This window comes from Cetorhinus maximus, unplaced genomic scaffold (assembly GCF_964194155.1).
Source record: "Cetorhinus maximus unplaced genomic scaffold, sCetMax3.hap1.1 HAP1_SCAFFOLD_417, whole genome shotgun sequence".
Lineage (NCBI taxonomy): Eukaryota > Metazoa > Chordata > Chondrichthyes > Lamniformes > Cetorhinidae > Cetorhinus > Cetorhinus maximus.
In genome coordinates, this window is record NW_027596363.1 from 97,245 (window position 1) to 111,219 (window position 13,975).

At 48.1% G+C, this 13,975-nt stretch overlaps 1 protein-coding gene across 1 annotated transcript; it reads right to left on the reverse strand.

Moving 5' to 3' along the window:
* Positions 1-609: 609 nt before the first annotated feature.
* On the reverse strand, positions 610-4,967 carry LOC144673626 (uncharacterized). Its single transcript, XM_078535372.1, has 2 exons — positions 4,818-4,967; positions 610-1,719 (listed from the first exon to the last, which is right to left on the reverse strand). Exon 2 carries the CDS (start codon positions 1,620-1,622, stop codon positions 897-899), a length of 726 nt encoding a protein of 241 aa, XP_078391498.1. The 5' UTR covers positions 1,623-1,719; positions 4,818-4,967; the 3' UTR covers positions 610-896.
* Positions 4,968-13,975: the final 9,008 nt, after the last annotated feature.

A 13,975-nucleotide genomic window follows, 5' to 3' on the forward strand; every position in this document is an offset into this window, starting at 1 on the left:
GTGTGGATATGTGGTCAGAAACTCATCTTGGGGTCAAATAAAAGACCAAGATTGTGAACAGCGTGGTTCAGTCTCAGTCAGTTCCCAGGGAGAGGGATGGAATCGGTAGTTGGGGAACGGAATTTGTAGTGGTGACTGAAGACAATGGCTTTGGTCTTCCCAATTTTTAATTGGAGGAAATTTCTGCTCATCCAGTACTGGGTGTGGGATAAGCAGTTTGATAATTTAGTAACAGTGGAGGAATGGAGAGGGATGGTGGTGAGGTAGAGCTGGGTGTTGTCTGTGTACATGTGAAAACTAACATGGTGCTTTTGGATGATGTCACAGAAGGAGGGCCTCATGGACAAGATGAGCACTGAGAGGACATGAGGGGAGATGGGAGAGAAACTGGAGAAAGATGTAAATTCAGGGCTCAGACAAGAAGGAACCTTACAGACAGTTTGGCCTAGTGGGAGAGTGGAAGGGAGGGAAGCAGCAGAGGCAGCTGATCGGATTGTCTCAATCTTAGTGACAAAGAAGCTCCATGAGCTCCTCACACTTGTTGTTGGAGGTGACAGGGGAGAAGCAGAGTATTGGAGATATTAAAAAGATTCAACACACCTTATATTTCACACCAAGTTGATTTAATTGATAAGTATCAACAATATTAGCCTTTATAATGGGGCTGGAGATTATTAACATCAGCAGAAACAGAACCCAATGAACATGGTTCCATCCAGGATGTGATTAACTACAGTGATTGATTTTGCTGTTACTTGTCAACTCGCTGGTGTCTCAGCAGCACAAATGACTGAGTGAATCGCTTTCCACACACAGACCAGCTGACTGGTCTCTCCCCAGTGTGAACTCGATGGTATTTCAGTGGGCAGGTTGAATTAATGAATCCCTTCCTACAGTCAGGGCAAGTGAGCAGCCCCTTCTCCAGTGTGAATTCGCTGGTGTCTCAGCAGGTTGGATGACTGAGTGAATCCCTTCCCACACACGGAACAGGTGAAAGGCCTCTCCCCGGTGTGACTGCGCTGATGTACATTGAAGTCAGATGATCGCCTGAACCCAGTCTCACAGTGAGAGCACCTGAACGGTCTCTCGTCAGTGTGAACACGTTGATGCAAGATCAGGTCCTGGTAGCTTTTATAGCACTTCCCGCAGACTGAGCATGTAAACTGTCTCTGGTCTGAGTGAACCAGCTGATGTCTCAGTAGATGGGATGACCTAGTGAATCCCTTCCTACACTCAGAGCAAGTGTATGGTCTCTCCCCAGTGTGATCTCGCTGGTGTGTCAGCAGGTTGGTTGAAATAATGAATCCCATCCCACGCTCAGAGCAGGTGCATGGTCTCTCCCCGGTGTGAACTCTCTGGTGTGTCAGCAGGTTGGTTGAACTAATAAATCCCTTCCCACACTCAGAGCAGGTGAATGGTCTCTCCCCAGTGTGAACTCGCTGGTGTGTCAGCAGAGTGGATGACTGAGTAAATCCCTTCCCACACTCAGGGCAGGTGAATGGCTTCTTCCCAGTGTGAGTGTGTCGATGAGTTTCCAGGTCAGACGGGTAATTGAATCCCTTCCCACAGTCCCCGCACTTACACGGTTTCTCCCCAGCATGAGCAGCGCTTTCTGCTTCCATGTTCAAAGGCCGATAATATTCAGGTCCTGATGAATCAAGTGACTCTCTCAGGTCTTGGTGTGAGTTTCCCAACAGCAAATCTTCTCCTTCTATTACCCTGTGAAGTTGATTTAAAACAGAAAAAAGGGAGTGAGAGAGAACCCACAAAAACACAAAGGCAGGTTGTGAAATTGAGCTGAATGAATCTGGGAATTTGTGGGGTCGGCACTAGGAAAAAGTGACCATGAAAACTGCTGGATTGTCTTAAAAACCCAACTGGTTCACTAATATCCTTCAGGGAAGGGAACCTGCCACCCAGTCTGGGCCTACACAAGATTCGGGCTTCTAGGGGAGGAGGGAGAAAAAGCGAGAGAGAAGTGAGAGATGCAGGAGAACTCTGAAGGAATCTCCCCAGCCCTCAACCTCCACCCACTAGACGGGCCAGGGTAGCCGGTGTATGTGAACACCATCACCTCCAACTTCCCCTTCAAGTCACACACCGTCCTGACTTGTCTGACATCCAGTACTGGATGAACAGAAATTTCCGCTATTTAAATATTGAGAAGAATGAAGCCAATGTCTTCAGCCCCCGTTACAAACTCCACTCCCGAGCCACCGACTCCATCCCTCTCCCTGACAACTGTCTGAGACTGAACCAGACTGTTCACAACCATGGTGAAATATTTCACCCCAAGATGAGCTTCCAACCACATATCCACCTCATCACCAAGACCGCGTATTTCCACCTCAGTAACATCGCCCGACTCCACCCCAGTCTCAGCTCATCTGCTGCTGAAACTCTCATCCATTCCTCTGTTACCTCTGGACTGAACTATCCTAACACACTTCCAGCCAACCTCCCATATTCAACCTCCCTGTAATCTTGAGGTCATCCAAAACTCTGCTGCCCATGTGCTTACTCGCACCAAGTCTTGTTAACCCATCACCCCTGAGCTCACTGACCTACAAACGCTCCGGGTTAAGGAGAACCTAAATTATAAAATTTTCATCCTTATTTTAAAGGCTGTGTTTGCTGCCGTTGTGCAAGCGCAGTTGTGCTGTTTTATTCTGTCTTCATAGGGTTAATCTCTCCTCCTCCTCAGGCTCAGGTCACCACTGCAGACTCACCGTGAGGAAACGCAGACTGACCTGGTTACAGTGTCCATCAATCAGCCAATTCCGAACTCAGTCAACAGCAGAGAGCTTTGATTGTACAATCCTAATCTCTAATGCTTTTTTTTAAACGCATGCTGTTCTTTGAAATGCCTTGGAAAGTTTTATTAAGTTAAAGGCACCATTTAAACACAAATTGTTGTTGTTGATTTGGACATATAGCACTGTTCCTTCATCACCACTGGGTGAATAACCTGTAACTCCTTACCTAACAGCATTGTGGGAGCACCTTCAACACACGGACTGCAGCGGTTCAAGAAGGTCAAACATCATCTTCTCCACAGGCAACTGGGGATCGGCAATATTTGCTGGTCTGGTTAGTGAAAGGGCAGGGGAGTGGGACTGGCTAATGTGCTCTTGCAGAGAGCCAGCATGGGCACAATGAGCTGAATGGCCTCCGTCTGTATTGTAATCATTCAGTGATTCAGTGACTGGTTGAGAAAGGACCTACACTGGAGGCCAGGGACCAACTTCTGTAACCAACACCCACCCTGATACAAACCGGCTCTTAATTGGTCTGTCTGTGTTTCTAGACTCGGTTCTGCGAGCAACGCCTGCAATAAAACAATAGCAAAATACTGCAGCTGCTGGAAATCTGAAATGAAAAGAGAAAATGCTGGAAATACTCAGCAGGTCAGGCAATATCTGTGGAGCTAACATTTCAGGGTGTGCAGAATGATTTAGGGGGAATAAAAATGGTGCAGAATTTGATGGTCAATATAAGCTCAGAAGTGGAAGAGAAATGGACTATAGCACAGGAAAAAAAATTCCTGACTGTGAAAGATACTGTGGGAAGACAAAGCTGGTAAGACAGCTGGTCAGGGGATGGGTAGATGTGGAAACCTTGTTTGGACACAATCAGCAGAAGTAACAGTTAAGTGCCAAACACAGCTAAAGTGCATCCAGTATTAGAGACAGAGGAAGTTAGACAAAGGCAGAGAGGTGATCAGGGAGGGCAGAGGTGAAACAGAGCAAAAGATGGACATGGATTCAGATCCACAGTAAAGGAGCCACACTAGCCCCAGAGCGATGGAACCTCTAAAAAATAACAGAGGAGAGAACTAAAAGCTCCAAAATGTAGATGAATGGTCAAAAACACTCAACTCTGAAACAATTTCAGTTTTCAACTTTAAACTCTCCTGCAGGAGCCTGCAGCTAGAAAGATATCAGAAGCACTGGAGTCAGAGAAAAATCTCCCAGTTGAGGAAATACCCGGGGAGCGGGGTGATGTCACCGTGTAATTGTCGATGTGTGATGATGTCACTGTGTAATTGTCGATGTGTGATGATGTCACACACACGAACACAGAACATCTGGGTCTGTGCAAACCAGTGATCACCACACATTATGAAGGATGGGAGGGTCCTTGAGAGGGGGCAGAGGAGATTTACCAGAATGGGTCGAGGGATGAGGGATTTTAGTTGCAAGGTTAGATTGGAGAAACTGGGATTATTCTCCTTGGAGCAAAGTAGATGGAGGGAAGATTTAACAAAAGGTGCACAAAATTATGAAAGGTTTACGTAAAGTAGGTAAAGAAAAGCTGTTCACAGTAGCAGGTCGTGAAAGGATTATGGGTCGCAGATTTAAGATTTTGGGTAAAATGTACAGGAGGTATGTGAGAAAGAAATGTTTGCACAATGAGTGGTAATGACCTGGAACTCAATGCATACAGTCAGAGGCCGATAGAATCCAGGTCCTGAATTTCTATCCTGGACTGAGTATGGCAGGTTTGGGAAACGGTTCGTACAGAGCATTAAAAAAGGATGATCCAGGTCCTGATGAATTGAGTGACTCTGTCAGATCTCAACCGTCTGTAAATGTTCCCCTTCTAACCCCCTGTAAAAGGAGTTTCCAAAATCCATCCCTGTCGGTCCAGGATAGAAATGCACAACATTCTCTCCTCTTGCTCGCTGGACCAGGATGACCGCGCATGCGCCCTGCTGCACATTGCCCCCTATAAAGATGGCGGCCGTTACCCCGGGCCTGGCGAAGGGAGAAATCCAGAATTTTTCGGCCCGTTCTCTGCAAACACAAGACCGGTACCTTGTTATTTTGGGTCTGAGGCCTGCACTGTGTCTTTATGAAGCCTCCCTGTCCACTCCGCTGGCTCCATTCCTCCTCACACACCCACTAACTCTGTTAGTTTGCTCCACTCGACATTCTCTCACCCGCACTGAGCAACTTCCGTCACAGACCAGTACTGCGCAAGCTCATGAAATGGGCCGCACTGCGCATGCTCCAAGCACACACCCTAATACGCATGTGTAGGGAGCTGCTGTTGTGAGGATAGGGCACATTCTGGCCCCTGTTGAAGGCTGGGTAATCAGGCTGCCATTGAGAGGTCGTTTTTTTGAATAGAAAATTATGTTTTGTGATCCGATGACGAACGAAGCCCAAGACCAATATATAAAATTATTCAGTCAATTGGTATGACAAACAAAGTGCATGGGTCCTCTGCCATAAAACTGTCCTGGGTGTAAATAACTGCAGTAAAATCCCCTACATTTAGATGTGAACTCACTGGAGTCTCAGTAGGCGGTGTGAACAATTATTGTTTCTTCTCATACACAGAACATTTAAGCGCCGTCTTGTCAGTAAGAACGTCACAAATCAGCCGGTGAACAATCCTTTCACAATGTCATTTTACCCCTAAGTTCCAGGACCATTGTACATGGATTTGGGAGTTAAGCATGATTTTGGAGACGGAAGAGTGGTCGGAGATTGGATGAGAATTGCAAGGATGTCGGGGTCAAGGGTGTACTCGTGGGAGGGAGAGAAGCAGCAGAGGCAGCTGATCGGATTGTCTCAATCTGAGTGACAAAGAAGCTCCATGAGCTCCTCACACTTGTTGGAGGTGTTGATGCAGTAGACAGGGGAGAGGGAGAGTCGAAAACAAGGACTAACTTGTGTTAGAGATGTTTTTAAAAATTCAACATCCTCTGTGTTTGACAGAATGTTGATTTATTTGATCTTTGTCCAGAATATTAACCTTATAACTGGGCTGGAGTTTATTAACATCAGCTGAAACAGACCCCAATGGGTATAGTTCATTCTTGTACATTATTAACAGCAAAATCCAATCACTGTAGTTCACTGTGAACTCGTTGATGTCTCGGCAGGTGGGATGAATGAATGCATATCTTCCCACACTCGGTGCAGGTGTACAGCCTCTCCCCAGTGTGAGAGCGCTTGTGTAGAGAGAGGTGGGATGATTGCCTGAACCCAGTCCCATAAAGAAGGCATCTGAACGGTCTCTCATCAGTATGAATACATTGCTGGTGTATCAGTTCCTGAGAACTTGTAAAGCACTTCCCACAGTCTTGAAATTTAAAAGCTCTCTTTGATGTGCAATCAGGTTGGATAAATTAATGAATCTCTTTCCACACGGCACAGATGAATGGCCTCTCCCCAGTGAGAACTCGCTGGTGTGTCTGCAGGAGGGATAACGGAGTGAATCGCTTCTGATACTTTAAGCAGGTCAATGGCCTCTCCCAAGTGTGAACGCTCCGATGAGTTTCCAATTTCGATGGGTAAATGAATCCCTTCCCAGTGTCAACATTTGCACAACTGCTTTCAGTTGTGACTGCATTTATGTTTTGACCAGGCCAGATGATCGGCTGAAACCTCATCCACATGCAGAACACTGTGAATGGTGCTTTCTTCTCCCATTTTCAAAATCCCACAATTCTCTGCGGCCCAGAAACCACTCTGTCCAATAGAGACGCCCTCTGAAGAAGGGTCATACAGACTGGAAACTGCTGTCAGGCGTCGCAAGGGCCAGCGACATAAAAGTTCATTCACAAATGTTCCAAAAACAGATACATTATAATCGCCAGGAAAGGCTAAACAGCCTGAAGCTCTTTTCTCGAGAAAAGAGAAGGCTGAGAGATGACCTGATAGAAATAGGATAAAGAATGGAGTTGGTAGCTCAGGAATGAAAACAATGGTTTCAATCTTCCCAAAATTTAATTGGAGAAAATTTCTGCACATCCACAAACAGTCTGATAATTTAACAAAAGTGGAGAAGTCGAGAGAGGTGTTGGTGAGGTAGAGCTGGGCACTGTCAGTGTCCATGTGATAACTGACACTGTGTTTTCAGATGATGTCGCTGTGGGGAGAATATTGCTGAGAAATAAATGGAGGCCAAGGCTGGATCCTGTGGGGACACCAGAGGTAACTGTGGGAGTGGGAAGGGAAGACATTCCAAGTGATTCTCTGACTATGATTAGATAGAGAAGAATGGAACCAGGAGAGAGAAGCCCCACCCAGCTGGACGACAGTGGAGAGGTGTTGGTGCAGAATGGTGTGGTCAATCCTCTCAAGGGCTGCAGACAGATCGAGAAGGGATAGTTTCCCTTTGTCACAGTCACATAGGATGTCATTAGTGGCTTTGATCAGAGCTGTTTCAGTACAGTGGCAGGGGCAGAAACCTGATTGGATGGATTCAAGCAGGGAGTTCTGGGAAGGATGGAGACGGATTTGGGAGGTGTGAACACTTTTCAGGAGTTCAGAGAGGAACTGGGGTTTGAAGATGGGTCAATACTTTGCACTGACAGGAGAGTTAAGGAATTGTTTTTTGAGGAAAGGGTGATGATTTGAAGGAGAGAGGGATAGTACCAGAAGAGAGAGAACTGTGAACAATATCAGTGAACATGGGGAAGTTGGGTAATCAGCAGTTTAGTGGGAATAGGGTCGATGGAGCAGGAGGTGTGTCTCATGGACAAGGTGACCACTGAGAGGGCAGGAAGGGAGATAGGAGAGAAGCTAATGAAAGATGTGGGTTCACGGCTTGGACAAGGTGGAACATTAAAGAGACAGTTTGTCCTGGTGGGCTAGTGGAAGGGAGGGAAGCAGCAGAGGCAGCTGATCGGATTGTCTCAATCTTAGTGACAAAGAAGCTCCATGAGCTCCTTACGCTTGTTGTTAGAGGTGAGGATGGAGGAGAGAGGGAGTGCCCTTCCAGAGAAACTAACTTGTATTAGAGATATTAACAAGACTCAATATGCCATATTTAAAACAAATATATTTTATTTGTTCTTATCCAGAATATTAGCCCCAATAACTGGGCTAGAGTTTATTAACGTCAGCAGAAACAGACTACAATGAACAAGGTTCAGTCCTGGATGTGATAAAATAATAGCAAAATACTGCAGCTGCTGGAAATCTGAAATAAAAAGAGAAAATGCTGGAAATACACAGCAGGTCAGGCAGTATCTGTGGAGAGAGAAACAGAGTTAACATTTCAGGGGTGCGGAATGAACTACAGGGAATAAAAATGATGCAGAATCTGATCATCAATATAATCTCAGGGGTAGAAGTGAGATGGACTATAACACAGGAAAAACAACTCCTGACTATGAAAGACATGGTGGGAAGCTATAGCTGGTAAGCCAGCAGCACATGGTCAGGGCAGCAGTTGGCAGAAGTAACCATAAAATCCTAAACAGAGCTAAAATACACCCACTATTTGAGACAAAGTTAGAAAACAGCAGAGAGGTGATCAGGGAGGGCAGAGGTGAAACAGAGCAATGGATGGACACAGAATCAGATCCACAGTAAAGGAGTCACACCAGCCGCAGAGCTGTCGGACCTCACACAGATAACTGAGGACTAAAAGCTCCAAATTGTAGATGAATTGTCAAAACTACTCACCTGTGAAACAATTTAACTCTTTTCAGCTTTGGAAACTCCTGCCGGAGACTGGAGCTGGAAAGATATCAGAAGCACTGAAGTCAGAGAAAAATCTCCCAGTTGAGGAAATACCCTGGGAGCGGGGTGATGTCACCGCGCAATTGTCGGTGTGTGCTGATGTCACAGTGTAATTATCGATGTGTGCTGATGTCACAGTGTAATTGTCGATGTGTGATGACATCACAGACAGGGACACAGAACATCTGGGTTTGTGTAAACCACTGATCACCACACATTATGAAGGATGTGAGGGTCCTTAAGAGGAGACTTACCAGAGTGGTTCAACGGGTGAAGGATTTTAGATTGGAAAAACTGGTGTTGTTCTCCTTGGAGCAAAGTAGATTGAGGGGAAATTTGATAGAGGTATACAAGTTTATGATTGGTTTACATGAGGTAGTTAAAGAAAAGCTGTTCACATTATCTGATCATAAAAGGGTTATGGGACACAGATTTAAGTTATGAAGCAAGATTTACAGGAGGGGTGTGAGCAAAAATTTTACACAATGAGTGATAATGACCTGAAACTCATTACTTACTCTCAAAGGTTGATGAATCGAGTGAGTCTGTCAGATCTTGATCTTATGTTTGGTTTGAGTTTCCCGTCTGCAAATCATTCCCAAGTGATATCCTATGAAAAGATTACAAAACAATCAATCACTGTCACTCCAGGACAGAAATTGAGAAATATTTCTCTTGATTTGAGTTTGCTGTGTATAAATCCTCCCCTTCTAACCCCCTGTAAAAGGAGTTTCCAAAATCCATCCCTGTCAGTCCAGGATATTCACAACATTCTCTCCTCCTGCAACCTGGACCAGGATGACCGCGCATGCGCCCTGCTGCACAGCCGCGCCCCCGGGCCCAGCAGAGGGAGAGGCCCTGCCATTTCCGGTCTGTTCGCTGGAAACGCGGGGCCTGTAGTTTCTTATTAAGGCTCTGCGGCCTGCACCAAGTGTTTATAAAACCTCCCTGCCCACTCCGCAGGCTCCATTCCTCCCGCCTTCCCACTAACTCTGTTATTCTGCTCCAGTCGCCATTTTCTCACCCACTTTCTGCGGCTCCAGTCACAGGACAGCACTGCGCACGCTCAGCCAAGAGCCCGCAATGCGCAGGTGCCAATCAGACTCCTCAGTGCGCATGCGTAAATCCATGGCGCTCCGGATATGGCATACTCTGTACCGCATTGAATGCTAGGTGGGAGGATATAATTAATTATCCAATATATTTTTATGATCCGATGGTAATTGCAGATTTATGGTCAAGATTTAAATTATACAATTAATTGATACAATAAATTGCATCGGCCTCTATCATACTTCTGTCCTGGGTGTAATTAACAACAAAACAAACCCCTACAGTTAGATGTGAATTCACTGGATTCTTCGCAGGTGAGGTGAAGAAGTGATTTCTCCTTCCATACACCAAACATTTAAACTCCGTCTTGTCAGTAAGAATGCGCCTATTGCGGAGCAAATCCTTTGAACTTTTATAGCTGGATTGTTCACTGGTGGCCAAACTGAGTAAATGCCTTCCCATGCATGAAATCTCTGAATTTTCTCCATCAGATGTGACTGCTGCTGTGTCAACTAATCAGATGATCGAGTAAACCTTTTTCCATAATGAGCTGCTGAATGATGTTTTCACAGTGTGACTTTACCTAGGCGTGTCCAGCACAGACTTGCACCTCTAATGCTTCTGGCAATGGGCTCTACATTCTCTTCTGAAGAAAAAAGGAAAGCGATGCTGTAAATCTGAAATAAAAACAGAACATTTTCGAATTCTAAACAGGTCTGGTAGCGTCTGTGGACAGCCATAGTTTTCATTTCAGGTCTGTGACTTGTCAGCGGAACTGTACTGAATCAGTGCACAGATCTGAAAATATAATTCTGGTTCTCAATTTACAGAAATTCCCAGATTTTCTGAGTATTTCCATCATTTTCTGCTTTTATCTCTGGTTAAAGACGTTGCTTCTGAATTAGACATTGGATTTCCTGGTGACCAACTTTTATTTATTCTCACCCATTCTCTCACCCGTTCTAATCTGTCTCTCTCTGAACATACTGCACTCCATTCTCTCAGGTCCAACCCCAACATTGTCATCAAACCCGCTGACGAGGGTGGTGCTGTTGTTGTCTGGCGCACTGACCTCTATCTCGCGGAGGCTGAGCGTCAACTCGCAGACACTTCCTCCTACCTCTCCCTGGACCATGACCCCACCACTGAACATCAAGCCATTGTTTCCAGGACTGTCACTGACCTCATCTCCTCTGGAGATCTTCCTCCCACAGCTTCCAACCTGATAGTCGCCCAACCTCGGACGGCCCGCTTCTACCTCCTACCCAAAATCCACAAACAGAACTGTCCCGGCAGACCGATTGTGTCAGCCTGTTCCTGCCCCACGGAACTCAGTTCTCGTTATCTTGACTCCTCTCTCCCCTTGTCTAGTCCCTTCCCACCTACATCCGTGATTCCTCTGACTCCTTACGTCACATCAACAATTTCCAGTTCCCTGGCCCCAACCGCTTCCTCTTCACCATGGACATCCAATCCCTCTGCACCTCCATCCCCCGCCAGGATGGTCTGAGGGCCCTTAGCTTCTTCCTTGAACAAAGGCCCGAACAATCCCCATCCACCACTACTCTCCTCCGTCTGGCTGAACTTGTTCTCACACTGAATAATTTCTCCTTTAACTCCTCTCACTTCCTCCAAATAAAAGGTGTGGCTATGGGTACCCGCATGGGCCCCAGCTATGCCTGTCTCTTAATGGGGTATGTGGAACATTCCTTGTTCCAGTCCTACTCCAGCCCCCTCCCACAACTCTTTCTCCGGTACATCGATGATTACTTCGGTGCGGCTTCATGCTCTCGTCTGAACTTGGAAAAATTTATTAATTTTGCTTCCAATCTCCACCCCTCCATCATTTTCACATGGTCCATCTCTGACACTTCCCTTCCCTTCCTTGACCTCTCTGTCTCAATTTCTGATGATAGACTGTCCACCAATATCCATTACAAGCTTACCGACTCCCACAGCTACCTCGACTACAGCTCCTCACACCCCGCTTCCTGTAAGGACTCCAGCCCATTCTCTCAGTTCCTTCGCCTCCGTCGCATCTGTTCTGATGATGCTACCTTCAAAAACGGTTCCTCTGACATGTCCTCCTTCTTCCCTAACCGAGGTTTTCCACCCACGGTCATTGACAGGGCCCTCAACCGTGTCCGGCCCATCTCCCGCGCATCCGCCCTCACGCCTTCTCCTCCCTCCCAGAAACATGATAGGGTCCCCCTTGTCCTCACTTATCACCCCACCAGCCTCCGCATTCAAAGGATGATCCTCTGCAATTTCCACCAACTCCAGAATGATGCCACCACCAAACACATCTTCCCTTCACCCCACTGGTGGCATTCCGTAGGGATCGTTCCCTCCGGGGCACCCTGGTCCACTCCTCCATCACCCCCTACTCCTCAACCCCCACCTATGGCACCTCCCCATGCCCACGCAACACCTGCCCCTTCACTTCCTCTCTCCTCACTGTCCAAGGGCCCAAACACTCCTTTCAAGTGAAGCAGCATTTCACTTGCATTTCCCCTAACTTAGTCTACTGTAGTCGTTGCTCCCAACGCGGTCTCCTCTACATTGGAGAGACCAAACGCAAACTGGGCGACCGCTTTGCAGAACACCTGCGGTCTGTCCGTAAGAAAGACCCAAACCTCCCTGTCGCTTGCCATTTTAACACTCCACTCTGCTCTCTTGCCCACATGTCTGTCCTTGGCTTGCTGCATTGTTCCAGTGAAGCCCAACGCAAGCTGGAGGAACAGCACCTCATCTTCTGACTAGGCACTTTACAGCCTTCCGGGCTGAATATTGAATTCAACAACTCTAGATCTTAAACTCCCCCCCGCCATCCCAACCCCGTTTCTTCCCCCTCCCTTTTGTTTTTTTCAATAATTTATATACATTTTTCTTTTCCCACCTATTTCCATTATTTTTAAATCTACAACTAATACCTTGTCAGTCTTTCCACCCCACCCCCACTAGCGCTGTATCTTGAGTGTCCTGCCATCCATTCTTAATTAGCACTTTTCTTAGATAATATCACCACCTTCAACACCTCTTTGATCCTTTTGTCTGTGACATCTTTTGATTATCTGCTCCTATCACTGCTTGCTTGTCCCTACAACCACCCCACCCTCAACTTCTCTCCCCCCGACCCCCACCTTAAACCAGCTTATATTTCACCCCTCTCCTAACTACACTCAGTTCTGTTGAAGGGTCATGTGGACTTGAAACGTCAACTCTTTTCTTCTCCACCGATGCTGCCCGACCTGCTGAGACCCTCCGTCTCACCCTGGACACCCTCAGCCTCCCTATAGACACCCTTATTCTCCCCCTCGAACACCCTCAGTCTCCCCCTGGTCCCCCTTAATCTCCCCTCGGACTCCATTAGTCTCCCCCTGGTCACCCTCAGTGTCCCCCTGGACACCCTCAGTCTTCCAATGGACCCCCTCTGACTCCCCCCTGGACACCCTTTTCTACCCCTGGACACCCTAAGTCTCCCCATGGACACCCTCATTCTCCCCCTCGAACACCCTCAGTCTCCCCATGGACACCCTCAGTCTCTCCCTCGAACAGGCTCAGTCTCCCCCTGGTCCCCCTTAGTCTCCCCTCGGACCCCTTCAGTCTCCCCCCGGAGCCCCTCGGTCTCCCCCCGGAAGTCTTCAGTCTACCCCTGCACCCCCTCATTCTCCTCGAACACGCTCAGTCTTCCCCTGAACAACCTCATTCTCCCCCTCGAACACCCTCGGTCTCCCCCTGGACATACTCAGCCTCCCCCTGGACACCCTCAATCTCCCGCTGGTCACCCTCAGTCTCTCCCTGGAACTCCTCAGTCCCCCCGTGGACACCCTTAGTCTCGCACAGGGCAACCTCGGTCTCCCCCTCGGACACCCTAAGTCCCCCCCTGGACACCCTCAGTCTCCCCTCAGACCTGCTCAGACTCTGATCGGACCCCCTCAGTCTCCCCCTGGACACCGTCAGTCTCCCCCTGGACACACTCAGTCTCCCCCTGGACACCCTCAGTCTCCCCCTGGACACACCACAGTCTCCCCCTGGACACCCTCAGTCTCACCCTGGACACCCTCAGTCTCCCCCTGGACACCCTCAGTCTCCCCCTGGACCCCCTCGGTCTCCCCCTGGACCCCCTCAGTCTCCCCCTGAACCCCCTAGGACGCCCCCTGGACACCCTCGGTCTCCCCCTGGACACCCTCAGTCTCCCCGCGGGCCCCTTCAGTCTCCCTATGGTCCCCCTCATTCACCCCCTCGAACACCCTCAGTCTCCGCCTGGACACGCTCAGTCTCCCCCTGGACCCCCTCGGTCGCCACCTGGATACCCTCAGTCTCTCCTCGGACCCCCTCAGTCTCCCCCTGGACACCCTCAGTCTCCCACTGGACACCCTCAGTTTCTCCCCGGAACACCTCAGTCTCCCCCTGGACCCCCTCAGTCTCCCCCTGGA